The following is a 26,674-nucleotide window of genomic DNA, read 5'->3' as shown; positions in this document are numbered from 1 at the left end:
TGGGCTGGAGGGGAAGTGACCCAAAGTGTCTTTCAGAGAAAAATGAAGTTTCCTTGCAAAAGCAAGTGCTAACAATAAGCATCTCCATTCAGGGATTATGAAGTGCATTTTGCTATTGTAGTTATATTATTCTAGGGTCTATTACTGTTCATATATCTTTTCATTCAGAATACAAAATACAGTGCTGAAAACTTCTCCCTGTAACATGTAAGTTATGACTTCTCTCCATAGCATATAAGCTTTTACTATGAGTAAAATTCGGTCCTCAGCAATATAGAAGTATAAAACTTTGTCCTTAATTTCTAATTATTTCCATTTAACTGAGCAAACATTTTATAATGGTAACACTTTCTTTATGCCCTCCAGCCTCATTCTGTCCATTAAAAGCCTTAGCACTTTCAACATTATGAACCCACAGATGAGGCCTTGACTTCCTTCTTAGGAAGAGTGAGATGTTAAAGACAGAGACTGGCTACCTGCTGTAAACATGTATTGCCTTTTTCTTATCAAAAGTGTCAAGAGACTCTTAGCTATTTGCGCTCACTCTTGCACGGCACTGTGCTAATACTGTGGGGATATTCAAGGATGTGGTTCTTGTCTTTAAGAAGTTTACAATCCAGTAAAAATAATTAAGTCTTTTTATAATTCTATCTGGTGAGTGCTATATCCATGGCTTAATGCCTTGCGGGAGTATACAGTAGAAAGAATTTCCATGGAATAGAAAGATCTAGGAAAACTATATGGGGGAGAAATATTTGAGGTGGACTTTGACAGCGGGTAGGGTGTTGAGAAGTGGAGATAGAGAAGAAGGCCACTAGAGCAAAGGCACCAAAATGGGACAGTACAGGTGTGGCCAGATGACAGCCTGGTTTGCTGGGGCAGGGGAGAGGCAGTGAGGAGTACTGAGCCAGAGCGATGAGAACCTTGCATGCCAGAAAGGGAGCTTATACTTTATCCTTTGGGCAATGGGAATCAGGGAGAATTTTTGAGCAAGGAAATAGTAAAATCATAAGTCTTAGTAAGATTAATTTAGAACACCCTAAAGATAAATCAGAGATATAAGGGATTGTTGGATCTATTATACTATAAGGAGGCCTTCCTTGATCAACGTATTTAAAATTTCCACTCTCCTACATGCTCCCAAGCTCTCTTATTCTGCTATATGTGCATGTTCTCCTTCCATTGCAGTTATAGGCTTCTAACATGTGGGAAACTCATTTGTATTGTGTTTTATTAATGTCTGTCTCCCTGGTTCTAATTTAACCATGAGAAGTGGTGAGATCTTTATCTATCTTGTTCTCTGATGTGTAACACCCAGAAGAATGCTGGGCACAGGGTATATACTAAGAAGATATGGTTGGTTCAGAGACCGAACATGCCTAAGTGCCAACTAGCCCCAAATATAATTTTAAAACATATTGCTCCCAGTCATCAGTCAGATTCTGAAACTTTTCCTTGACTTTGAGACCTGTATTGTTCCCTGAAGCCAATCAAGCATTATGTAATAAGTAGATGCCCCAGTTTTTACTCCTCAAGGTTCCTGTCTCAGCATTTGGTTGGAGAACAATCATCAGGGAAGTCTGGCTCACTTTGCTGCCTTCTCCCCAAAGCCCATCATGTACTGGCTCAGTAATCCCCTGTGACAAGAAAGAGGCAGTGGACATTCCTAAACACCGAAGAGTCTGGCTGCTAGTTAAAAATTGTGTGTGATTTTTCAGGCCTGACCATAGGTGATTTCAAAGGTTTTACCTGGCACCACACACGGGGAAGCTGCCCTCCCCACGTAGACACAGTGCACAGCTGGTGGCTCACAGCCTCTGAGAGGAGTTCCCATGAAGGCCGCAGGCCCCCTGGCCCCTCATGTTCTTTCCATATTGATATTCCTAGCTGGTGAGAGTCTTTCTAGGTCCCTCGGTCAGGCCTCCTCATGGAGAGAGGAGGGGAAACATCCAGACACTTTCTTCACTCGGACTCAGTGCCTGGTGCTTCTCCACTCTCGTACTCTCTTGGTTCCTCTCTGGCTCACATCTCAGAGTCCATAAAATTGCCAGAGCCTTTTGTTCAGGACTCCCTCAACAGTGAGATGACCCTCATGTCCGTGCTGAGCCACTCAACCAGTATGCCAGGAACAGGGCGAGTCAGTGTTTTCTCCGGTTTCAGACTCTTGCTTATATCATAGCAGTAAGTGACTAAAGGCTCAATGCTTTCATTTTTGGCTTGTTGCATTAATAGGCTACTTCATACCTGACAGCTCAGCTCACCTGAGCTGAGCTCTCGACAAACATACCACTTTACCCCAGAGAGTGACTGACAGAGGCCTTGGAAGGACACCAGTTTTAAGGATCCTCAGTGAGTCCCAGAATGCTTGCCTTATAATCATCTGGTACACTTGTAAATAGAATAGGGCATTTTATTGAAATGCTTGCTTCCTTCCAGTCTTTTAAAAGGAGTTTTAGGTAAAACCTCTTATCGAGGCAGTCAATGGACAGCACACCACTTTTCCATTTGGATCATCAGTGTGTGCAGGTGCGTGTGTGGAGGCAGGAAGGAGGAAGCATATTGAGGAGGCTTAAGACAAGGTGCTAATGATCATGATTATCACATATAGAACACACGTCCTAGATTTCTGTAGCTTAGCATTTATTTTATATGTAGTTGCAGGTTTTATTGTTTTAAAATTTTCCTTTATCTAGTCTTTGCAAAATATTAAGGAGCTTCATTGTCATGCAATTAGAAAAACCTATTTTTCTAACAAAGTTATTCTTCATTCGTGTGCTTGTATTTCATGAATGGAAAGGAGCTGCTAACAACAGTGCAACTCATTCCTGACAGCCTTCCCTTGTTAATTTGTGCTCAATGACATCCACAATAATTAAATTTTTAAACACTGCATTGAGTTGCTAATCAAAGATATGTTTACAGAAAATAAGGGTATGGAATTAAACACCGAATTAAGCATTCCTTCTCATTAGAAGAGATGTAGATAATGTAATTTGGAGACAAAATTCCAGAGTGAAAAGTCTTCACGTAGCATTGAAAGTCCATTTCTCTTTCTCCAGGCTTTAATAAAACCAGAAGTTTGGCTCATTTGTTCATTTAACATTTCCAAAGGTGTGAAGGGATTCAATGGTTCACTTCAGAATTTTCCTCACCTATTAAAAATTATTCTGGTTCTTTTGATCTCTCCTCAAGAGACTGAGGCTATTTTCTATCAGCTTTCTTAGGTACACTCACTACATAATAATAATAGTGCCACAAACATTTACACAAATAATTCCTTTCTTTCTTAGTATATTTATCTCCAAGATACACCTACTAACTACCCTAATGGGTTTCTACACAAACACAGGTGGATGAGGTTGTAGGAAAACATAGTGGTAAAAGTAACTCTTTATAGCATTTGTTTCTCAAACCTTGGTTAAGGTATTACTAGCATTAAAAAGTGCCTGGGAGATTTGTTAAAAAAGGAATTCCTAGGTTGCATACCAGAAACTTCTAGGCAGATACAAAGTCTGAATAGTTGCCAGCAAAAGGACCTGGGAACCTGCATGTTGAATAAACTCCTCAGGCAGTGATTCTGTGTGCTGGTGCTTGAGAAACATTGCTTTGGGAAGGAAAGTATTTCTTTGTGCATATTTCAGCCAGCAACCATTCCTTCTCCTTTCCTTTTCTCCTCCCATTCCCCAGCACTCTGGCTATATAACATTGAACACAGCATATTGAGTAGTCTGCTTGTGACAGAAAACTTATGAGAAACTCATAAATGCTTGTTCATTTATCAGCCTCAATCTTCTGAACCCTCCTTTATTTGAGGGGATGCTAGGCTGCCATTCAACATTGCCTCTCCCTCCAAGGGCTGTGGGAGGCTACAAGGTGTGGTTGCTGATAGCACAGGCTTTGCAATCAGAGAGATTTGAGTTTGAATTTCTTTGTGGGATCTTGGTTATATATCTCAAGCTCTCTAAACCTTATTTTTTTCCATTTATAGGTGAAATTAGTAATTTTTATGTCATAAGAATGTTGTCAGGGTTATGATTAATACTGTATACAAAGAGGCCAGCTGTGTCTGGTCTATAGTAAGAACCTAATTAATATTGGATGCCATTATTTTTGATAAGTTTAGGCAAGGGCTTTTCAGTCTCCATAGTTGTTCCTATGGGATGGCACATGATTAAATGATTTTCTCATTCTTGAGTGCCTTGGGATAAAGCTGGGTCACATGTCTAGAAATTCTGGCATTCAGCTTCGGTATAGACAATTGAATAGCGTTCAAAAAAATGTTCAATTGAGAACAGAAATCTTAATAATCTCTATGTACCTTGGCAGTAAGGATATAAATGTTAAGATAGATCAGTCATATCTATCTTACTGATGAATTGAATCAAAATGAAGGGAATTAAATTCTTATGATATGCACCTGGGAGATCATAGACTCTTAATATCTCTTAAATCATGAACACTGAGGACCTGGTGAAACCTATAAGCCATTCCCCAGAAATATGGCATATACACATTTATAAGCAATTCTGCATTTAGTTGCAAAGAGATTCATGGACCTCTTGGAACCCATCTGAGTGTTTCACAGAAATGAAACCCCTGCTTTAGAGACTGTCCATCAGAGACTGAGATTAATGAGGCTATATCATTCCTAGATCATTTTCTCCTATATAGAAAAAAGAAGGATCAAATTAGCCAGGCGTGGTGGCACATGCCTGTAAACCCAGCTACTTGGGAGGCTGAGGCATGAGAATTTCTTGAAACTGAGAGGTGGAGGTTGCAGTGAGTCGAGATCACGCCACTTTACTCCAGCCTGGGTGATGGAGTGAGACTCTGTCTCCAAAAGAAAAAGAAAGGGAAGGATTATTTTCTGTATAGGATCATTTTCTACTATACAGAAAAAGAAGACTGGAGATTTTAGAAACCAAGGATTGCACTTTTATAACTTCAGCTCTTGTATTAAATTGACATTATTGACATTACATCTGTTCAGCAGATGGATATTTCTACTGTATTGGTCACTATACAAGGATGGGCCAGGCATGGCTAGTTATATTTACATACATCTGACAGGTGTTGGATAGAGAAAAAAGGCTCTAGACGTAAAATTTTAAGATTGCTTTCTTTTAACAGCTCCCAGGGATTGTAGTCTATATTTTGAAATCTTAAATATAATAAGTCTGTTGCACAGGATCCTATAATCCACAGGAACCTATTTTCTTCCAGTCCAGACCCCTCATCATACCCCAACAATTCACATTGGATTACCTATACAGGCTGACATTTTCCGTCTCAATTCTGAGAATCTTAGGAAGATTAGAAGTTTGTAAAAAATGGTCTGGTTTGACCCTTTCATTTTATAGATGGAAAGACTGAACCCTACAAGTAAATTAACTTGCCTAAGGCCACATAGCTAGTGGTAGAGCTAGAACTCGAAGCCAGGTATTCCTTGCAATTTTCACTGCTTGGACAATTATTTCTCGAAGTTAATTTGGATCTGCTGATTCCAGTCTCAGCTTGTATTAATAGATTTTTGGCTTTTGTCCATCTACTTCCTATTATAAGTGAACTTAGATTCTGAACATAGCTTTCCTGGAAAGCCCAATATCTATTTCTAATTGAGCACCTGAATGTACTTCTTCCCTTACCAAACATCTTGCCAGCCCCTCCAGGTAGGTGGACTCTTGGTAAGAGCCTTGCTAGACTTCTCTTGCTTAGCCACTGTGGCCATCTCATGGCCGAAATACCTAGGAATATACCCCATCTCCATAGGAAGCCCCAGGGATCCGAGGGATAAACGGACTCTCCTGGACAAAGACTCAACAACCTCAGGGCCTTGCCAGTCGTGGCAAAGACCAAGATGTTCCTCCCTTCTGTTATTACGAACTGAGTCTACTGAACATGACTTAAGGACACTGCTTTGTTCTCTCTCTAGAGAATATGTAATTTATTCTAGGATAATCTCCTTATTAGGAAGGATAATAGTAATTTACAAGTTTAATCACTTCTTCTAATATGCAACCATAGCACCTGACTTGACATTTCAAGATTCACTGTCACCACGCATCAGAAAGCAGGAATGAGGACACATAAAAAGCTGTGATGTGCAGTGTGAGACAGTTCAATTTTTTTCCTTTGTGTTAAGTGTCGGACTATTGGGTAATTATGAGAAAAAAAAAGTTAGATCTTTTTTTAACATCATACACTAAAATAAATTCCAGAGGGATTTAGAATTTAAATATGGTAAAGAAAGCATAATAAAAGATATATAAATAAATGTTTATCTAATTTGGGGTTGTGAAACTTTTTCTGAACATAAAAGCAAAGGAAGAAGCCTTGAAGAAACAGACTGACAAACATAACTACATATATATTAACTACATTTCATTGAAAATTACACAGAAACAAATTAAAAGGTAAATGTCAAACTTATAAAGCATCTAACTTTTGTGAACGAAGGCCATAAAACAAAACTAAGGCCATAAAGAAGCAACCCCAGAAGACAAAGAGCTGAAGGGTGTGAAATATTGAGCTTCATTAGTAATTAAATACAAGCATATTAAAATGAGATACTGTTTTCACCTATCAAAATAGGAAATGTTTTAAAAGATAATAAAAGTAGTTTTAACAAGGGTTTTGGAAACTGGCACTTTCACACATATATTCCTGGAGAGAATATAAAATGGTACAGTCTTTCAAGGCAGCATCTTGTCAATATGTATCAAAATCATTAAAACATGCTTGCCCTTTGACCCAGAAATTCCAATTCTGAGTGTTTATCCTGAGGAAATTATCAGAGATGACAACTAATATTTACTGACAATGGTGTTTAAGCATCATTAGATGACTTTAACAAAATTTACATTTATACAATGGAACACTATGAAAACATAAAAATCCTGCCTTTAAATCTCATGTCTCCTGATGTGGTTATATCAGCTCCAGGACTAGGCTTATATATTCAAAGAAAGGAGTTTTTTAAACTTGTTCGTAATACTGCCCACTGGAAACTATTTAAACATATATCTCAAGCTCTCTAAACCTTATTTTTTTCCATTTATAGGTGAAATTAGTAATTTTTATGTCATAAGAATGTTGTCAGGGTTATGATTAATACTGTATACAAAGAGGCCAGCTGTGTCTGGTCTATAGTAAGAACCTAATTAATATTGGATGCCATTATTTTTTATAAGTTTAGGCAAGGGCTTTTCAGTCTCCATAGTTGTTCCTATGGGATGGCACATGATTAAATGATTTTCTCATTCTTGAGTGCCTTGGGATAAAGCTGGGTCACATGTCTAGAAATTCTGGCATTCAGCTTCGGTATAGACAATTGAATAGAGTTCAAAAAAATGTTCAATTGAGAACAGAAATCTTAATAATCTCTATGTACCTTGGCAGTAAGGATATAAATGTTAAGATAGATCAGTCATATCTATCTTACTGATGAATTGAATCAAAATGAAGGGAATTAAATTCTTATGATATGCACCTGGGAGATCATAGACTCTTAATATCTCTTAAATCATGAACACTGAGGATCTGGTGAAACCTATAAGCCATTCCCCAGAAATATGGCATATACACATTTATAAGCAATTCTGCATTTAGTTGCAAAGAGATTCATGGACCCCTTGGAACCCATCTGAGTGTTTCACAGAAATGAAACCCCTGCTTTAGAGACTGTCCATCAGAGACTGAGATTAATGAGGCTATATCATTCCTAGATCATTTTCTCCTATATAGAAAAAAGAAGGATCAAATTAGCCAGGCGTGGTGGCACATGCCTGTAAACCCAGCTACTTGGGAGGCTGAGGCATGAGAATTTCTTGAAACTGAGAGGTGGAGGTTGCAGTGAGTCGAGATCACGCCACTTTACTCCAGCCTGGGTGATGGAGTGAGACTCTGTCTCCAAAAGAAAAAGAAAGGGAAGGATTATTTTCTGTATAGGATCATTTTCTACTATACAGAAAAAGAAGACTGGAGATTTTAGAAACCAAGGATTGCACTTTTATAACTTCAGCTCTTGTATTAAATTGACATTATTGACATTACATCTGTTCAGCAGATGGATATTTCTACTATATTGGTCACTATACAAGGATGGGCCAGGCATGGCTAGTTATATTTACATACATCTGACAGGTGTTGGATAGAGAAAAAAGGCTCTAGACGTAAAATTTTAAGATTGCTTTCTTTTAACAGCTCCCAGGGATTGTAGTCTATATTTTGAAATCTTAAATATAATAAGTCTGTTGCACAGGATCCTATAATCCACAGGAACCTATTTTCTTCCAGTCCAGACCCCTCATCATACCCCAACAATTCACATTGGATTACCTATACAGGCTGACATTTTCCGTCTCAATTCTGAGAATCTTAGGAAGATTAGAAGTTTGTAAAAAATGGTCTGGTTTGACCCTTTCATTTTATAGATGGAAAGACTGAACCCTACAAGTAAATTAACTTGCCTAAGGCCACATAGCTAGTGGTAGAGCTAGAACTCGAAGCCAGGTATTCCTTGCAATTTTCACTGCTTGGACAATTATTTCTCGAAGTTAATTTGGATCTGCTGATTCCAGTCTCAGCTTGTATTAATAGATTTTTGGCTTTTGTCCATCTACTTCCTATTATAAGTGAACTTAGATTCTGAACATAGCTTTCCTGGAAAGCCCAATATCTATTTCTAATTGAGCACCTGAATGTACTTCTTCCCTTACCAAACATCTTGCCAGCCCCTCCAGGTAGGTGGACTCTTGGTAAGAGCCTTGCTAGACTTCTCTTGCTTAGCCACTGTGGCCATCTCATGGCCGAAATACCTAGGAATATACCCCATCTCCATAGGAAGCCCCAGGGATCCGAGGGATAAACGGACTCTCCTGGACAAAGACTCAACAACCTCAGGGCCTTGCCAGTCGTGGCAAAGACCAAGATGTTCCTCCCTTCTGTTATTACGAACTGAGTCTACTGAACATGACTTAAGGACACTGCTTTGTTCTCTCTCTAGAGAATATGTAATTTATTCTAGGATAATCTCCTTATTAGGAAGGATAATAGTAATTTACAAGTTTAATCACTTCTTCTAATATGCAACCATAGCACCTGACTTGACATTTCAAGATTCACTGTCACCACGCATCAGAAAGCAGGAATGAGGACACATAAAAAGCTGTGATGTGCAGTGTGAGACAGTTCAATTTTTTTCCTTTGTGTTAAGTGTCGGACTATTGGGTAATTATGAGAAAAAAAAAGTTAGATCTTTTTTTAACATCATACACTAAAATAAATTCCAGAGGGATTTAGAATTTAAATATGGTAAAGAAAGCATAATAAAAGATATATAAATAAATGTTTATCTAATTTGGGGTTGTGAAACTTTTTCTGAACATAAAAGCAAAGGAAGAAGCCTTGAAGAAACAGACTGACAAACATAACTACATATATATTAACTACATTTCATTGAAAATTACACAGAAACAAATTAAAAGGTAAATGTCAAACTTATAAAGCATCTAACTTTTGTGAACGAAGGCCATAAAACAAAACTAAGGCCATAAAGAAGCAACCCCAGAAGACAAAGAGCTGAAGGGTGTGAAATATTGAGCTTCATTAGTAATTAAATACAAGCATATTAAAATGAGATACTGTTTTCACCTATCAAAATAGGAAATGTTTGAAAAGATAATAAAAGTAGTTTTAACAAGGGTTTTGGAAACTGGCACTTTCACACATATATTCCTGGAGAGAATATAAAATGGTACAGTCTTTCAAGGCAGCATCTTGTCAATATGTATCAAAATCATTAAAACATGCTTGCCCTTTGACCCAGAAATTCCAATTCTGAGTGTTTATCCTGAGGAAATTATCAGAGATGACAACTAATATTTACTGACAATGGTGTTTAAGCATCATTAGATGACTTTAACAAAATTTACATTTATACAATGGAACACTATGAAAACATAAAAATCCTGCCTTTAAATCTCATGTCTCCTGATGTGGTTATATCAGCTCCAGGACTAGGCTTATATATTCAAAGAAAGGAGTTTTTTAAACTTGTTCGTAATACTGCCCACTGGAAACTATTTAAACAAAATCCTGCTGGAAGAGAATAAACAAAAGGCATTGTAGCTGAGTGGGAAGAAGATTTGAGGGACAGCATAAGTTTTAAAGGTCAAAGAATATTGACTTGGACAGGAGAAAGTACATTTACTATATTGTAGAATGGGTTTTAAAAACAGATTACAAGATAATGTCTATATTAAGATCCCAATTTTGTAAGATGTGTGTGTGTTAAATCTACATGGAGATGTTAATTATGGTTAGTGACCTCAAAGTGGCAGGAAAGAGCTTGTCTTTATTTGCAGTATTCCAAAATTTCTTTTGTAATCATGTATTCAGGAAAAAAAAAAAAAAGTGTTATTAAAAAGGAGAATCAGCATTTGTAAAGGTGATTAGAAGCTTTCCAGGCCTTACTTTGCTTCCAGGGCCAAAGCGAAGATGCCAGCAGCCAGAGGTGCAGAGGCAGAGGTGCCCGTGTGCGTCTCCGTGCAGTCATTGTGCAGGTCAGCGCTCGTCTGGATGACGTCAGGAAGGAGAGAAAGACAGGGAGAACACGTGAGGAGTGTGAGCCTGTCTTGGGGGTTAACTGTACCAAAGACTGCATCTGCTATGACCAGGAAACTCAGCTGATTCGATTGCCTACTTTCTCCTCTATACCACAGGCGGATGTTTGCCATCTGCTGATATTTCAGTTCACTCTCCTCTATATGCAACTCCTCTATAATTCTGGCAGCAAGATGCCTTTTCTGGGGATGAAGTACTCCCACTATGAATATTTTCTTTTCTGAGATTCCCAAACGAAATGCTGTCTATAAAAAACAAAGTTTCAAAAATCACTGTGAATCATGCTGGCCCATTAATCATCAGGTCCATTGTGTTTGGTCTGGCATATTTAGAAATTCTGTCTCATACAAAATTCCCTTTTGCCTTCAGATTGACGTTTGGCTGCCTCTTCAGCACAAGGATATGAAGCCATCCTGGTCTTAGCCATTTGAACTACTTGCACAAAAAATGTTTAGTATGTAGTTTGCACTCACTGTTGAACTAGATTTGATACCTGTGAATTGGTGTCCACATTTGCACTTTGAGGAAAATGGTGGGTCTTTAAAATGAGAAGTGTGCTGGACTTAGTTCTGGGTTCAAATTCTCTAACTGCTACTTAATAGATTTGTCCTCGGGCAAGTCATTTGGCTCCCCATTTGTAAAATGTGATTTATATTTTCTGACTCACAGGCTGAGACTTAACCGAGATGTTCTCTGTGAAAATAGTTTTACATAATTTTCTTGCAAGTAAGGAATTACCCCAGCTAACTTTAGGGTAATGAAGAGATTGCTGAGATGAACGGAAGAGACTAAAAAGACTTCCTGTCTGCCATAAGGACCACGGCGCTGCTGGTTGGGCCAAGGGATTACTAACAAGACACCCACCCAGGCTCCAGCACTGAAGTTCTAGCTCGATATTTCGATGTGTGGGAGGGAGGTGTAAAAAAATAATTTGTTCTATTATCACCTCCATTGGCTTCCTGCTTGGAGTTGCTGAATTTCTCAAGTTATGATGGCTCCGCTCCTCAGAGGGCTGCGGAAGCAAGGTTGCCCTTTTTACCTGTTGACGCAAGCAAGCCCCCAGAGATGACTATGCTGAGGAAAAGGTTTGCGTAAGAAAAAGGTTATGTTACTGAGGCTGTCTCAAATAGAATCCACCAGCTGTCTCTCCTAAGGCTGGCTTTCTTACGGAGGGAGTTTTACAAAGATAGAAAATCTTTCTTCTGCTTCAGTGCAGGGTACTCCAGATAAGGAACAGTCTACGAAATGGTGATTCTGAAATGCCTAACAGGCCGTTTTCTAAAGGGAGCTCTGGACACCCGGGGAAATGACAACAACCAGGGACTCTGAAGACAAGTGGGGCAGATGTCTGATATGCCCCTTTCAAAACCTGTAAGATATGCCTGCCATAAAAACCCCTGGGTGGAATGTCACTGTCTATTACTTGAGTAGCTGAAGAGATGTGCATGAGAAGCAGGCCCACACTTCTAAGTTGAGAACACAGCTTTACTGTCTAAACTAGGTTGCAGAAGTGATCCTGTATGAAGAAGATATTCATGCTGACAATTTTGTTGAGATGCCATTAATAGGAATCTTGCATGCATTCCAAGGTCATTATTATAGGGTTCACCCACCCTCTAATTAGATCATGACCTGCTATTTCATTGAGATAGGATCTATATGCTTTAGCTAGTCGGTGCTTTCTGTGTCAGGAGTTAAATTGGGGGCTTCACATTTTTAAATTAAAAGTGCCTCCCTTTGTTCTCAAAGCCCCTAAATGCCCCTCCATCATCATGCCCTTGAAGGGAAATCCAATAATTGCCCTTGGCCATCTGACTCATGGAAGCAAAGGCACAGGCAAGCGTGGGCTGGAGGAGCTCTCTGAGCATACAACCTCCCTGAGCTGCTTACCAAGATGCTGAGCAGTTCACCTCAGGGGACACTGAAACTGCTATTTTCCTGCGGGTCATCCATTCTTAGGAGACATAGGTGGTGTAGACTCTGTATTTTTATCATCTGCTACAGGCCAAGTCAGACTATATCCCTGCTGTTAAAGGATCAGCAAGTACAAGGGTGATAAGGCCCCTACAATGGTGAAATCTCCTTTAAGACTGTTTCCAGGGAGGCATCAGACAAGCAGAAAAGACATTTGGAGTCTCGGCTGTGTAATGACAGGTTTGGTGGCTTCTCAAGGCTGGGTTTAAAAATGACAGAGGGGAAGATCATCTTGGCAGAAGTGTCATTATCCCTGGAGAGAAAACTTTCTGATGGATGCCAGCCTTTCAAGCGAGTAAGTGTGAGTCTCCCCAACTGAGACATCAAGCTTAAGCAAATCAATCGTACCAAAGGTCAGTTAGGGGAATCATTTTGCGTGCATGCCACGCTCTCCTACCTAAGCAGAGAGAATTAGACAAAAGCAACATACGATTCTCTGGTCGGTGTAATCCCCGCTGCTGTAAGAGGTGGCCAGTGTGGAGGAGCACTTCTCAGCGTACCAGGGGGATAGGCCTTGCTGGGAGGCACTGCTGATGGAGATGGTGTAGATGCTGTCTGTGTAGCCATCACAGTCACAATTATCTCCCTGACGCCCCCCGTTTCCCGAAGCCCAGACGAAGATGGACCCCTTCCCCTGTCTCCCCTAAAGGAAAAGCCAGAATGCATATCATCTGTTATCATCTATTGGGGTCACTGTTATATCCCAATAAAACCCCCAACAACTACGTGTGTGAAATTCTCAGAGGCAGCCTTTTGGGATCTATTTTCAATTCCAGATCTTTTGGCTTCAATGTTGGAAATCTCACAAGGCTGTATATTATAAGCCACTGGAACCTGGCCCTGCCAGTCTCTGGGCCCTCCTGGGGTAGGGCTGAGCACACGCTTTTCATTCTTACGCAGATTCATAATCTAGCGTTTTGCACTTGCTCATATTTTTCCACCCTTCTCTTGGTTTGTGTCACTGCACTTGAATCTTTGAACTTCCTGTCTTTCTTTCTGCTTCAATCTTCTGGCTGACTGATAGAATGACAAAATTAGGAATTATTCAGATCTGCCTTGCAGCTGCATTAAAAGGGACTCTTCAATTGAATGGAACTCGTCAAAGCCGCCCTTTCTATGATTTTTCAATTTGTGCTCTCCAGAGTTTCTACTTTTGTTTCATCTTGTGGAGCACAAGGCTTTAGAATCTGTGCAAGAATACAGTAAACCCAAGTGCCAGAGCAACCCAACCAAGGCACGGGTATTCAACAGGCACGTGCAGAGCAGAAGGCAGCACGCTTCTATATTTGAAAAGCATTTCCAGAGCACTTGGAAGAAGTCTCGGTATTTTTTTTTACTAGTGTAAAAACCCAAAAGCAGTAGGAAAATGAGTAAGGAGAAAGAAATGTCCAGAAGTACTTTTAAAATAAATATGCTAAAAGTAATACATTTCCATTCAACCTCAGACCCAAATAGGGAAAACTCATTTTACTTATTTATTTTTATTTTTGAGGAAGGGTCTCACTCTGTCACCCAGGCTGGAGTGCAGTGGTGCAATCTCAGCTCACTGCAACCTCCGCCTTCTGGGGTTCAAGCAATTCTTGTGTCTCAGCCTCCCGAGTAGCTGGCATTATAAGCATCTAAGTTGAGACCATGGTTTTACTGTCTAAACTAGGTTGCAGAAGAGTGCAACCTAGTTACACCTGGCTAATCTTTGTGTTTTTAGTAGAGGTGGGGTTTCTCCATGTTGGCCAGGCTGGTCTCAAATGCCTGACCTCAAGTGATCTGCCTCCCTTCGCCTCCCAAACTGCTGGGATTATAGGCGTGAGTGACCGTGCCTGGCCACAAATAGGGAAAACTTTCTTAAGCCTTAACTCTCATCCCTCTGAAGAATGATTTGGCTCTCTAACTGCATTTAAAATTGTAAAAGAATTTGTTAAGATATCTACAACAATGTTTTTCCACGTAACCTAAGTGTTCTTTCCTTCTCCCCATATCCAGATGGTCAGGTTTCATTTCATGTGGGTCTATGTTAAGTGTCTTACCTGTTTGACACCATATTCAAAAGCCTTCTGCGCTAGCCGGCCAGGCCCCTCCACAGTTTTCCCATCATCATTAGGGCCCCAGCTTGCACTATAAATATCCACGTGTCCAGGATTGAATCCAATTGAACTGGCCTCAATAGCATCCGTCACAATGCCATCCAGCATTCTTATGCCTGAGAAACAAAATAAACAAACACGCACAAAGGTTGATGTCAGTATGTACATGGACAAAAGCCCAATACTCTTACTATTTGTATTTTTAAAGGACTTTAAGAGTCAAGAACCAGGTAACTACTAGATGTCCCCAATTTCTGTAACCCAGCTACTGACACCACAGAAGGAAGGAACATGTCGCTGCCCCCGTAAGCTTTTTTGTCACACTTTGGAGATAATACTATGCACTGTTTAGGCAGCTGTGATTTTGGGGGTGGGGAGGGGGGAGTCCCACTCAAGGCTCTGTTCCCAGCGATACCTCTGGGCATTGAGTCTGAAGTGGAGCAGCATCCTTGGATGAGAGGAAATGGCAGTGATTGTTGCCAATTACAAAATGTTTGCCCTCCCTCCCACCCCAACTAGATGACAGGCCAGCTTTCAGAAAGACCCTCCAAGCAGCCCTCCCGTGATGCACCTGCTCATGGCTGTCCCACAAATGGCTGTGGCCCAGTCTGTGCCACACAAGGACTCTGGACAGGAAACATGTAGCTTCAAAAGACCTAGCCACAACAGGAAACTAACAAATAGGGAAAGAAGCACTTTTGTTTCTAAGCCCTGATTAAAAATAACCCAGAGGCCATCCTTTCATGTGTTTGCTAAGAAACATTTTCAAGGAACATGCTTCCTTTTCTTCTAAATGATCTCAAGGATGAAATCATTGCCATGGATTTCACTCCCAAGGGGGAATCATTTTTCATCAGGACAACGTAGGTGCGGTAGCTCTTCGTGCTTTCCAACAAGCTGTCACCAGTCATCAGACTTATGAATTCAAGAGCCAGGAAGGCAAAAGCAATCTGGACAGATTACAGGCAGCTACCTGGTTATTTCTGGCTTCAGGCTCATAATGCAATAAAGTGCACAGCCTTAGATTTTCACACTTATTTACTATGGAGCAAAGGTAAAATGATAAGTAATTGATATGATCAGTGAAAGTTGTATTTGCGAAAAAGAAATTGCTTAAAAATGCATTTAGGGCCAGGTACAGTGGCTCATGCCTATAATCCCAACACTTTGGGAGGCCGAGGTGCGTGGATCACTTGGGACCAGGAGTTCAAGACCAGCCTGGTGAACATGGAGAAACCCCATCTTTACTAAAAATACAAAAATTAACCAGGCATGGTGGTGTACACCTATAATCCCAGCTACTCAGGAAGCTAAGGCACAAGAAATGCTTGAACCCGGGAAGCAGAGGTTGCAGTGAGCTAAGAAAAAGCATGTAGGAAAAATATCCCAGCTCTGCTTCTTACTAGCTGAGGACTCTTGGGCAAGCCACTTAACCCTCTGTACCTCAGTTTCTTCAACTATAAAATAGGGATGATAAAAACAGCTCATGTGCATTCATTATGTGCAGCCACCAAACCACAGGCTTTACATGTATAAACTCATCTAAACCTTGCAACCACCATTTGAGGTGAGTGCTGTAATTCTCCTCACTTTATAAATGGAGAGATTCAGGCCCAGGAGGGATAGTGACTTGCTCAAGGCCACACAGCTTGAAATTGGGGAGCCAAAATTTGAACCCTACAAATCTAGCCCCTAAATCTGTTAACCACCAGGATGCACTGTCTATAGTATGTTGTAGAGTAATTCACTGACATACAATAGGTGCCTAATAAGTGAAGATTATTGGTAAAAAATGCATTTGGGGCCAGACCATCAAAGGATGGAGTAATGGAAAACATCAGTAGGCTTGGAATCTTGTGTTTCAGTTCTACACTGCCACAAACTAGCTTTCATTACCTTGAGAAGCTTGCTTCTGATTCTTTCTCTACAAAATGAAGGGATCAGATGATTCTTTCACAAACAATAGCTGTTTAGTTCGTTATGACTTAAAGAGTGAATTCTTTTACTAGCTGATTACATAATTTGTGCTTCTCCCTTCACTTTTTAAAAAAATTAACAGAACACTTTGAAGATGTTAGTATCAAAGGAATGAGGAATGACACTTAAAATTCTAAGAGTGCCCTGTATTCATGAAAGATGCATTACATGTCAGGATGTATATTTATTTGATTTCTAAAAAGGAATGCACAACCAAATGCAAGGTATACTCATGTAGAGTTTATGGGGTTTTATTGTAATTGACATGTTCTACAATAGATTCTTTTTGTGATTATAGTTTTTGAAAACCAAACTAAACTTGAAGCTTATAACATAACCCGAAAGCCTGAGGTAGGGATAGCATAAAGAGGAGAGACAATTTTTATCTTTTCTGTTGGCCCCTGCAGATTCACTTTCCACTCTTCTCCATTAGAACATGGACTGCATCAATGGGCTCTCTCTTTCTAATGGGTTCAGCCAACTGAAGACACCAGCAAGAGGGTGGGAATCAAGAGGAGAATGAGGTGCCTATACCCCTGGGTCCCCTTTGCCTAGAAGTAGCTCCCCTTTGCCTGAATCCCCTTTGCCTACAAGTAGCTCTGTTGTTGTACTCAAGGCCTATCCAGTGGCTCTCTCCTGTGACCACAGCTTTTCCTCTCTATTTTCTACAGGCTTCTCCTTCCCTTTGCTTCTTAAGGCTAAAGGTGGTAACATCTGCCTACCACTTCTTAGCCCCTTGTTGGTTTTCTCTAATTCTTGTAAATAGTTTCTTTATTAAAATGTCCACAGTTGCCCTAATGCAATTTACCATGTGTTTCCCCATAAGGACACTGATGAAAACAATTAGAGATTCTACATCCTTGCTATAAAAGATAAAATTTGACTACTTAATATAATAAGTATGTATTTTTTAAAACTTTGAAGCTGTTCTTTTCTATAAAGTGAAGAACTTCTACAGAATTGAGAGGCAGGAAAAGTCTTTGCCTAAATTTACCTCCTCCTTCTGTTTCTTCAGCAAGCACTCAATAACAAACCATTCTAAATCAGAACATAGAGAAAATTAGATTTGGTTCAAATGCTATTCAGCATTTCCACATTTTTTTTCCTGCAAAGATGTATAGGCTATATTCAACTATCCATTTTCTAGGAATCCATATCTATTGACTTGCTTGCAAATCATATTCAGGTCCTGTAGCAACTTTTGCATGGGGCTAATTTCTTCCTCCAGTTGTTAAAAAGAAAAGCTCCCCTCCCTCATTCACAATGGGTGACATAAGCTTCACATTAAAGTGCCAAACTATAGGGACAATCCTCTGTTTTACCTCCAACTTTGGAATTGTATGCAACTCCAACCCCGCATTTGTGATTATTTGCTTGCATGGCAATTTCTCCTGCACATCTGGTCCCATGTCTGAGGATTGAAAAATAAGAATTATAAAACATACAGAAGAACAAACATTTGTTTTGCATATGAATGAATTAATGGGGCATAGATATATTAACTTTTTGTCAACCTGTTACTGCTTTTGTTTTTGTTTTAGATCACTATGAGATAAAACTTATGTTCAAATGAAGGGCACAAGTACTAGAACCAAAGTATGTGGTTTCAAATTCTGGCTTCTGCCATTCACTAAGGGTGGGACCTTGGGTAAGTTACTTGTCCTCAAAGACTTGGTCACATGACAAATTATATGTAAAGCACTTAGAACAATGGATGGCAGATAGTAAGAACCCAGTAAGTGTTAACTATTGATACAATTATAGGAACGCTGACATTCAGAAACAATTTCAAAGAAATGACTTCTGCTTTGTACTTTTTGGTAGCAAAGTGGCTCCTCACTTCTCTCCCTAGTGACTGACTTGGATTAGATTATCCCTGATCAGCCTTAGTAGGATATGATAGAACAAGTCCCTATTAAGCCCTTCTCCTCTCCTCTAAATATATGCACACTAAAATATCTGAAGATTATCTGGTACCAAGAGGAGCTTGAGATACTTGCAAGACATTCTCAGCTAATTGGAAAGCCAAGATGCTCCTGAAATCCTAACTGGGGCCAGAAGCCTGAACATGATTGGTTTTGCAGTTAAGCAAAGAGAGTAATTTATGATTTCAGAGTATTTGGAAGAAAAATGCATCTTCAAAACACCAAATTCCACCATTAAAGCATCAGTTCTGAAATTCTGAGGATGATAATTGTCTTTTCCCACCACCGTCCTGACTCAGGAGGGTCAGTAAGCCAAAAGCACATTAATGTGAATTCATTTATTTCATGATTTTGTTCTGTTGTGGAAACAACCTGTAACAGTGTGAAGGCTGTTGGTGGCTTGGAGGAGTCTACCAGATATATCAACATAGAGTGAAAGAGAGGAAGGGTTAGCTCTGAGCAATAATTTTGACCAGTTTCATTTCAGTTCTACTATACTAGCCATCTATTAATTCAGCATAGCATGGAATATAAAATTCCTAAATTGACTGGGCCCTCAAGAAGAGTTGTTTGACTTCTCTTTTTCCTAAAGTAACAAAGATGATTTTCTGGTCTTCTTCCACAAAATAAAATTCCTGCTCCTTCATGTTAATCCTGGCTAGGAATTCTAAGTCAGGACAATATAATTATCTTTAATTCAAGATCTTCCCCGATGCAGCAAACACCTGCTTCTTTTATGTATGCTAGAATTTTCCTTTTTGGGAAACTTACCCTCCTGACTTTTTGTGATTTTTTTTCAATCTTGGGGCCCCTCCTCTCAGACAGCTTTCAAGGACTGATGCAGATTATAGGGAAGAAACCCTACTCTTTCTTGGGAATCATGAGCTTTAAGTTCCATGTGAGTCATATGGGTCTTGCTCTGCCAGGCAGGATTCTATTGAAAGTGACGCCAAGCGGAGGCGAGCAGCACTAGAGATGGAAACAGAGTTCTTGATGTCCTGAGAACATATTGTTTGAGCTCTTGGATCTTGCAACATCAGAAACTAGAACATCACTTGGGTGAATATTTTTTAAATCCCTTTGTTACTTAATGTTTGAGTTAGGATTCTTTCATTTGCAACTGAAGCCGTCCTGACCACACCCATTCTCTGAGAAAAGTGTGCACATCTGAACACACAGAAGGCACCTTATGCTTTGTGGATGGATTAACGCTCTTTGTCTTAGTAGAAGGAGTAATTCAGTTGTCATCCCCGAGAAATGTACTTCCAGAAGTTACCACTGCCTTCTTATATATTTCCATGTATACAGGATGGGAGACAGGGCTCAGGTCAGCAAAAGAATCCAGCGCAAGTCTTCAGCCTGAGCCAACAGAATCAACCTGCTGACAGACATCCCCAGGATTGTGCCTTTGTCCTAAAAAATGATGCAGTGTGACAGCACCTATTATTTATCTCTCCTTGTAGATGGAGGACTATTCTCTAGTGAAAGCTGCAGGAGGATCATGGTACAAATATGTGTTGACATGTTTTCCTCCTCTTATCCTCACATTCCACCTCCAAACATTGAGAGAAAGAGAAGTGTTCCTATGTCATTCTTTATAGGCTGCAGCTCTCTTTCTTTTCTAAGTGAGGTGCTGCAGTAAAAGAACTCTCCATTATCTTAGAACAATGGTAGTAACTGGCATTTAAACAAAATGATTTGTTTAAAAATTATTCCACGAGATAGTTTAAATACCACCCTTATTTTGGTTAAAATATCCTTGTCACACTTGTTATTTAACTAGAAAAACAGTCTGTAATTGGTGTTGAAATACTGAATACAGATTTATGCCAGCTTAATAGTAAGCATTACCTGCACTGTTAAGTTTTTATTATTTAGTGATTCCTCTTTTGACTTTCAGAGTAGCATTCAAATGCAGCTTCTATTAATCTCATTTACATGGTAATAAAGAACAACAGCAATACAGATAGTTTGAAGAGATAATACTCTTGGAATTGGGATATAATACCTCTCCAATTGCTGTAAAGGCCAAGACAAAATGGGGCCATCCATTTTCCAAACCTAAGGGATTTATGTCTGACAACATGCTAGGAGGCAACTCTACTTTTTATTATACCTTCTGATAAATGATAAGGATGCCACCTTTTTGGTAGATAGTCAAGAGGATCCTGAGAGAGAATTGCTCATTATGTCATTTCCAAATAGCAGATTCTGAATTGGCTCAGAAAATTGACTTGTCTCTGCTGCTCCCATCAGATGATATTATTCTTGTCATGTTGATTTCTCACTGAAAGGAGGTCTACTTCAGTTACTAAATGAATAGCTGTGATCATTATCATCATTATCATCACCACAGCAAACACTTATTTAACTTTTTTATGTACCAGTGTCCAAACCATATATGTATGTATGCCCAAGCCAAATATCCTTGTCGCACATGTTATTTAAGCCATAGATAGATAGATAGATAGATAGATAGATAGATAGACAGACAGACAGATAGATAGATATACACACACACATACACATATATGGCTTAAATAGCATGTGTGACAAGAATATTTTAACCAGAATAAGGGTAGTATTTAAACTATCTTGTGGAATAATTTTTAAACAAATCAATTTGTTTAAATGCTAGATAGACAGATATAGAGATAAATAATCTACCTCATTGAGTTAGAGGTTTTAAGTGAGTTTATATATATATATCATTTAATATATATACATATATATCATTTAATATATATACATATATATCATTTAATATATATACATATAAACTCACTTAAAACCTCTAACTCAATGAAGTATTATACATATTATGTAATACTTATTATGTATAAACTCACTTAATACCTCACTCTCTCTCTCTACACATATATATATAAAATCAGTTAATACCTCTAACTCAAGGAAGTAGATTCTTTTTCAAAAGATGATAAAACTTAAGCACAAAGAAGTTAAATAATTTGCTCAAGATCACCCAACTACTAAGTGGCAGATCTAAAATTTGACCTAAATTTGGCTCCCAAGTCTGCTCTTAACTGTTGGGCTATGCCATGCTTTCTCAACGCTATGTGGAAGGTTCACAGCAGGCTATGATCTGGAAGCTCAGAGCTTTCAGGCACAAAACAAATAGCATTATATGAGCTTCTTCCCTGGGGCCTTTGCAGCTCCCTGAGTCAGGGAAATTTTATTTTATTATAATTATTACATTCATATATATAAAACAACTATTATAAATGCTGTGCTGTGAGATCCCCTTTGTTTTGAGGAAGGTCTGAGTGTTCCATCTCCTGACTGGAGAAACTCCAGAGAATATCAGTTCATCAAGAATTCACCCACTATGCAGCCATCACACAAGTTATCACCCACACTGGATCCTGAGGCCAGACTCAGGCTCTGCCTGGAAGGACCGTATACTGCCTAGGAAGGAGCCAGTGCCTCCATCTAAGTCACCTCAGCTGCACTCAAGTGTCTGGGAACAGATTTCCCAAGTACTTTCTTCCAAGTACTTATTACCCATTTCCTCAGGAAGTTCATTTAAGAAACATAGGGAGAAGGTACGTCGTCACCCATTTTAGGGGAAGAAAATGGAGTAGAGACAGAGAGAAGTAGTGATTTCCCCAGGTCACCCTCTCCTCTGGGAATTGGCAAAGCCATAACTACATTACAAGGCTGTGCCCCAAAACAGTAGAAATCCCTACTGGTCCTGCATTATCCTGCTTCAGACATACAGTGAAAAGTTTGTCTGAGGGTCTGCTGTAAGCTCTCGAGACACTCTCACTTTCCTCCAAAGGTACCCCTGCCAGAGGTTCCTATTGTATTTTTACCGGAATGTTTTCACCTCTAAGGGGTATTTGCAGTTAACCCCTTTACTCAACCTCAAAGAAATAAATGGTACTGAAAGAAGTCGTATCCCTGAACTATCCACAAGCTTCCCATTCTCCCCAAGGAAGAAATAAACACCCAGAAGTTGAGGCCAAGTCCATGTGCCCCAGCCTCCCATCCTGGGGTTTGTTGGCTTTCTGGAGGGAGGACTATCCAAAGAAAGAAATAACTTTAGATCCATATTACTGCACCAGCCGCTTTGGAGTTCTAAGGGAGAATAAGGGAGGGAGGAAGGGAGGGAGTGAGAGAGAGGCAGAGAGAGAGACAGAGACAGACTTGTCTGACTCAAGTTGGGTAACAGTCCAAGAGACAGAGCCATCCAGAGAGAAGAGAGAAGCATTCATGTGACATATACCAAGAGCTATTAGATGCTTGGCTTTTTCCATCCTCACTTGTAGTAGCAAACCCTAATTTTGACCTTGGCTTTGATCATTTTGGTGCAAGTCTCTTCTGTGTAGAGAAAATGAAGAGGAAAGTTTGAATGTCTCCTTAATGTCTGTGAGAACATTGGTATGAACAAAGATGGTTTCTCCCATGGGCATGGACACTTTGAGGGTCCACATGCCTAGAGGGTGAAGTTTCTTTGGGACTAGGAGAGAAGTTGAAATTCTCTTGCCTCTGGGTCTTTCTTTCACCTCTCACTTCAGAAGATCGTGCTCTTGGCCTCTGTGGCTCTTGGCCTCTCTCACCACAGTGTGGCTTCAAGGGAGAGAGAGTTAATCTGGGAGTCGGGTGCTGTCTCTTCTCTTTCCTATGGCCTTATAGCAGCAGGAACTCTGGAGGAGACTTCCCGCTGGCTCAATGCCCTGGAGACTGTGTTGGATTCAGGGGTCAGAACTCAGAGGCATTTCTCTTGTCTGGAGTCTGGCCATACTCTTCTGAGAGAACTGGTGAGGGTGACTGTAGCCACCGTCGGAAGTTGTGGGCATTGTTCATATCCATTTCTTTACATATATTTATTTTCATGACTAACATAAAGCATGTTGCTAAGAGTAAAAGATTCATAGAGGAATTGATGGGAGGGATGGGCTTAAAGTGTGTACTGTTTATGTCTCAAACATTCTTTCTAAAGCTACAACAATTCAGTAACATTTGAGAGGAGAATTTCATAATGTAAGAAGTTTAATGAAAATATGGTTCTATAAACTAAAGGGAATATAAAAATAGAAACTTTGGTTTCTGTTTTAAAAGCAACAAAATATTGTCGTATGGATGTTGTGCATTAACATTTTCTGAGCGCTGAAATGTGGATGAAATGTATGGTATAATTTTCTCAAACAAGATAAAAGCATTGTAAAGTACTTTATTTCACCCAATTGCACATTTACTCACTTGTTCTCATTTGTGGGATCATATCGGGGAAATGGATCATGGTCATTATCATTAAAATCATAGCTAGCCTCTGGATCCTAAAGAAACAACAAAAAACAACACTGTGACATCATAAAAAAAAAAAAAAGCATCACTTCCGAAGGTACCCTATACCTTCCCATCCTGGCTGATAGCTCAAAAGCCTTCATTTTAGCGTTTCTGGCCGAGTCACTGAATATTTCTTATACCCACAAACCAGGCAGACATGATGAACACAACCAGCATTCAATTCTCAGTGAATGTTACCAAGCCTATGGTTCACAGACACTCATAGGATATTGGAGCTGGAAGGAATTAGTTTACTTAGTTCAGTCACCTCAGTTTTCAGATGAGAAAATTGAGGCCCAGAGAAGTTAAATGACTTCCCTAAGGCCATAAAGCTAGTTAGTGATACTTTGACACTCATCTCTCTTATGAATATAGGTGCAAAGAGGTGGCTGGAGATGGGACTCAGGTCCATGGTGTTCTCCTTCAGCCTCCCAGGCACACTAAATAAACATAATTTAATTCGAGAGAGGGTGTTTGAAATTCAAGACAAGCTTCCAGGTTCCACTCCTTTTTCCAACCCCACAGCTACACTTAAACGCCTTCCACATACCATTACTGTTACTTTTCAATGCTTTCCATATATTTCAATCATTCCTAATTTCTACTCTGTGCTACTATTTGTCCTTCTCTTTTCCTTAGCTCGTTAGCTTGGCATTATAGCCGGGGAATGTTTGATAGGTGGAAAGGATGAGAGAAAAACAAGGGATAATCTTAAAGATGAAACACCAGCCTCCTGATCTAAAGACCTAAGATATATGATGGTGTTCATATTATATTATAAACTTCGTAAACAATGAAACAAATTGTTTTTTTATTTATTTTCCCATTTCTAGAAAACTTTTCCTTTCTCAGCTTGGCATAGGTGCATTGTGTATTATTCACTTTGGATTTGCATGGAAGAAATCACATTTATATAATTTTACAATGTCAGGGATATAGACTCATAAAAGAGGTGAGGAGGGAAACTGTGGAAATGATCTCAGGCAAGGGGCTTAATTTGATTACTTTAATGCCCCCAAACACTGAGCAACTCAAAGTCATTGGATTTTGGTAACTTAATTGGTATAGGCACTGCCCCGCCTTCTCCCAACACATATACTTTTGTGCAATTTTTGATCCCACTGAATTATTTCAGTGCCTACTGGTACAAAATAAATTCATATAAGCTAGTGGGAAGTAGGAGAAGGGACAAAACCTTGGCCCATAATCCCAGGGACTGACACCACAGTAGCATCCCCTTGAAAAGAAGGAAAGCCCTAACTGTGCGTCTGCACAGACAGCTCCCTAAGTCAGTCATGAGAAGGCACACACTTACATAGTTGGCATAAATGTCCGTGTGATTCCACTCCAAACCATCATCCAGTACGGTGATAACAACTCCTTTGCCTGTAATGCCTTTTTGCCAAACAGGTATCACATGAAGGTCCAGCTTGGGCAGGGCTGCCGTCATCCTGGTATCTTGCTGGTAAAGAAAAACAAAGAAGCATTTGTAAAGTCATAATTAGCTTGCTACAAAATGAGCACTTAAGTTCCAACCTGGAGACCCATCTTTCTTTTTCCTTGGGTCACTCTACTCTTTAGAAGAAGCCAATTCGGTGAAATGAAAAAACAAAGTTGAGAGTAGGGCCAAATGAATCCCCAGAGTGCTGCTCTTCTCCCAATTGTCCCAAATGGACATCACTTGAAAAGATGAATCACCTGTGCTCCTTCTCTTTGAACTACGTGGCTTTGAAGAATTTTATCCCTAAATGTCTTTCATTTATAATAACATGCTCAACCCTTTCATCTACGGAAGGTCTATTTGATAGTCGATGTTCTCATCTCCCCCCAAATCCTGATTCTCCATTGCCACATTGAGCTCTCATTATATTGCCTAGTGCATAGCCGTTCATGAATGTTTTAGAATTTTTCATCTAAAAGAAAAAGCAGAACCTGGAATGCTCAGGAGACTTGATTGCCTCAGGAATTGCAATGTAATTGCCTATTTTTAAGTATGAGTGATTCAGGGGGTAAGTATCTGTGAGAGGAGATTCAGGGTTTTCCTTTTCAAATACATTTTCTGATAGTCAGTGTGTGGGACTGTACAGGAGATAAGTTGGGTAGCAAGAGAACACAGATACAAGCACATTTCTAAGCCTGTGAGAGAGAGAGACAGTAAAAGAATGCCAGGTACCTGGTGAAAGGGTCAATAAGAAATCTATAAATAACCACAATCAAAAGTGTGAAGGAACTGCCCTCTTGCTGTTGTGCCCTCCTCCCCATAAAGAGGTTGGGGGAGTGGGGTGACAAGTATTTATCAGGCTGGTATGAAGCTGAATCACAGGAGGCTGGAACTGTTTGGCCAACAGACTGTTGGCCAAAGTCAGAGAAGAAGGCCTTTATGTCAGTTGTAGGAGCAATTTTAGACTGTAGTTGTTAAGAGTATAGACTCTAGAGTCATGAATTATGGTCCCACCACTAGCAGCCATGGATTTTGGCAAATTATTCTACTTTCCAATATCTCTGTTTTTCCATCTGTTAAATGAGCATAAGTACTATTTCTACAACACAGATAATCATGAGAACAAAATGAATTAATTCATATCAAACATTTTAGAATAGTGTTCGTCACACAGGAAATGCACAACAAGTGTTAACTGATAAGTCTCTTCTGCTGCAATGAGCAAATACTTAAGATAGTGGCAAGAGGCCGGGTGCGGTGGCTCATGCCTGTAATACCAGCACTATGGGAGGCCGAGGCGGGTGGATCACCCGAGGTCAGGAGTTCGAGACCAGCCTGACCAA

The 26,674-nt window shown here is 39.7% G+C and overlaps 1 protein-coding gene across 2 annotated transcripts in view; it reads right to left on the bottom strand.

Moving 5' to 3' along the window:
• PCSK1 (proprotein convertase subtilisin/kexin type 1) overlaps positions 1-26,674 on the bottom strand; it is a 48,435-nt gene that overhangs the window by 11,697 nt on the left and 10,064 nt on the right. For both annotated transcript variants that reach the window (XM_011989426.1, XM_011989425.1), the window contains 6 exons: positions 25,206-25,352; positions 23,804-23,880; positions 17,978-18,066; positions 14,622-14,794; positions 13,028-13,240; positions 10,474-10,574 (listed from right to left, as the gene is read on the bottom strand). In XM_011989426.1, coding sequence (XP_011844816.1) covers positions 10,474-10,574; positions 13,028-13,240; positions 14,622-14,794; positions 17,978-18,066; positions 23,804-23,880; positions 25,206-25,352 — 800 coding nt within the window. The remainder of the gene's footprint in view (positions 1-10,473; positions 10,575-13,027; positions 13,241-14,621; positions 14,795-17,977; positions 18,067-23,803; positions 23,881-25,205; positions 25,353-26,674) is intronic.

This window comes from Mandrillus leucophaeus, unplaced genomic scaffold (assembly GCF_000951045.1).
Source record: "Mandrillus leucophaeus isolate KB7577 unplaced genomic scaffold, Mleu.le_1.0 Scaffold353, whole genome shotgun sequence".
Taxonomy (NCBI): Eukaryota; Metazoa; Chordata; class Mammalia; order Primates; family Cercopithecidae; genus Mandrillus; species Mandrillus leucophaeus.
The sequence above is the reverse complement of the archived record's forward strand: the minus strand, read 5'-3'. Positions and strand labels throughout refer to the sequence as shown.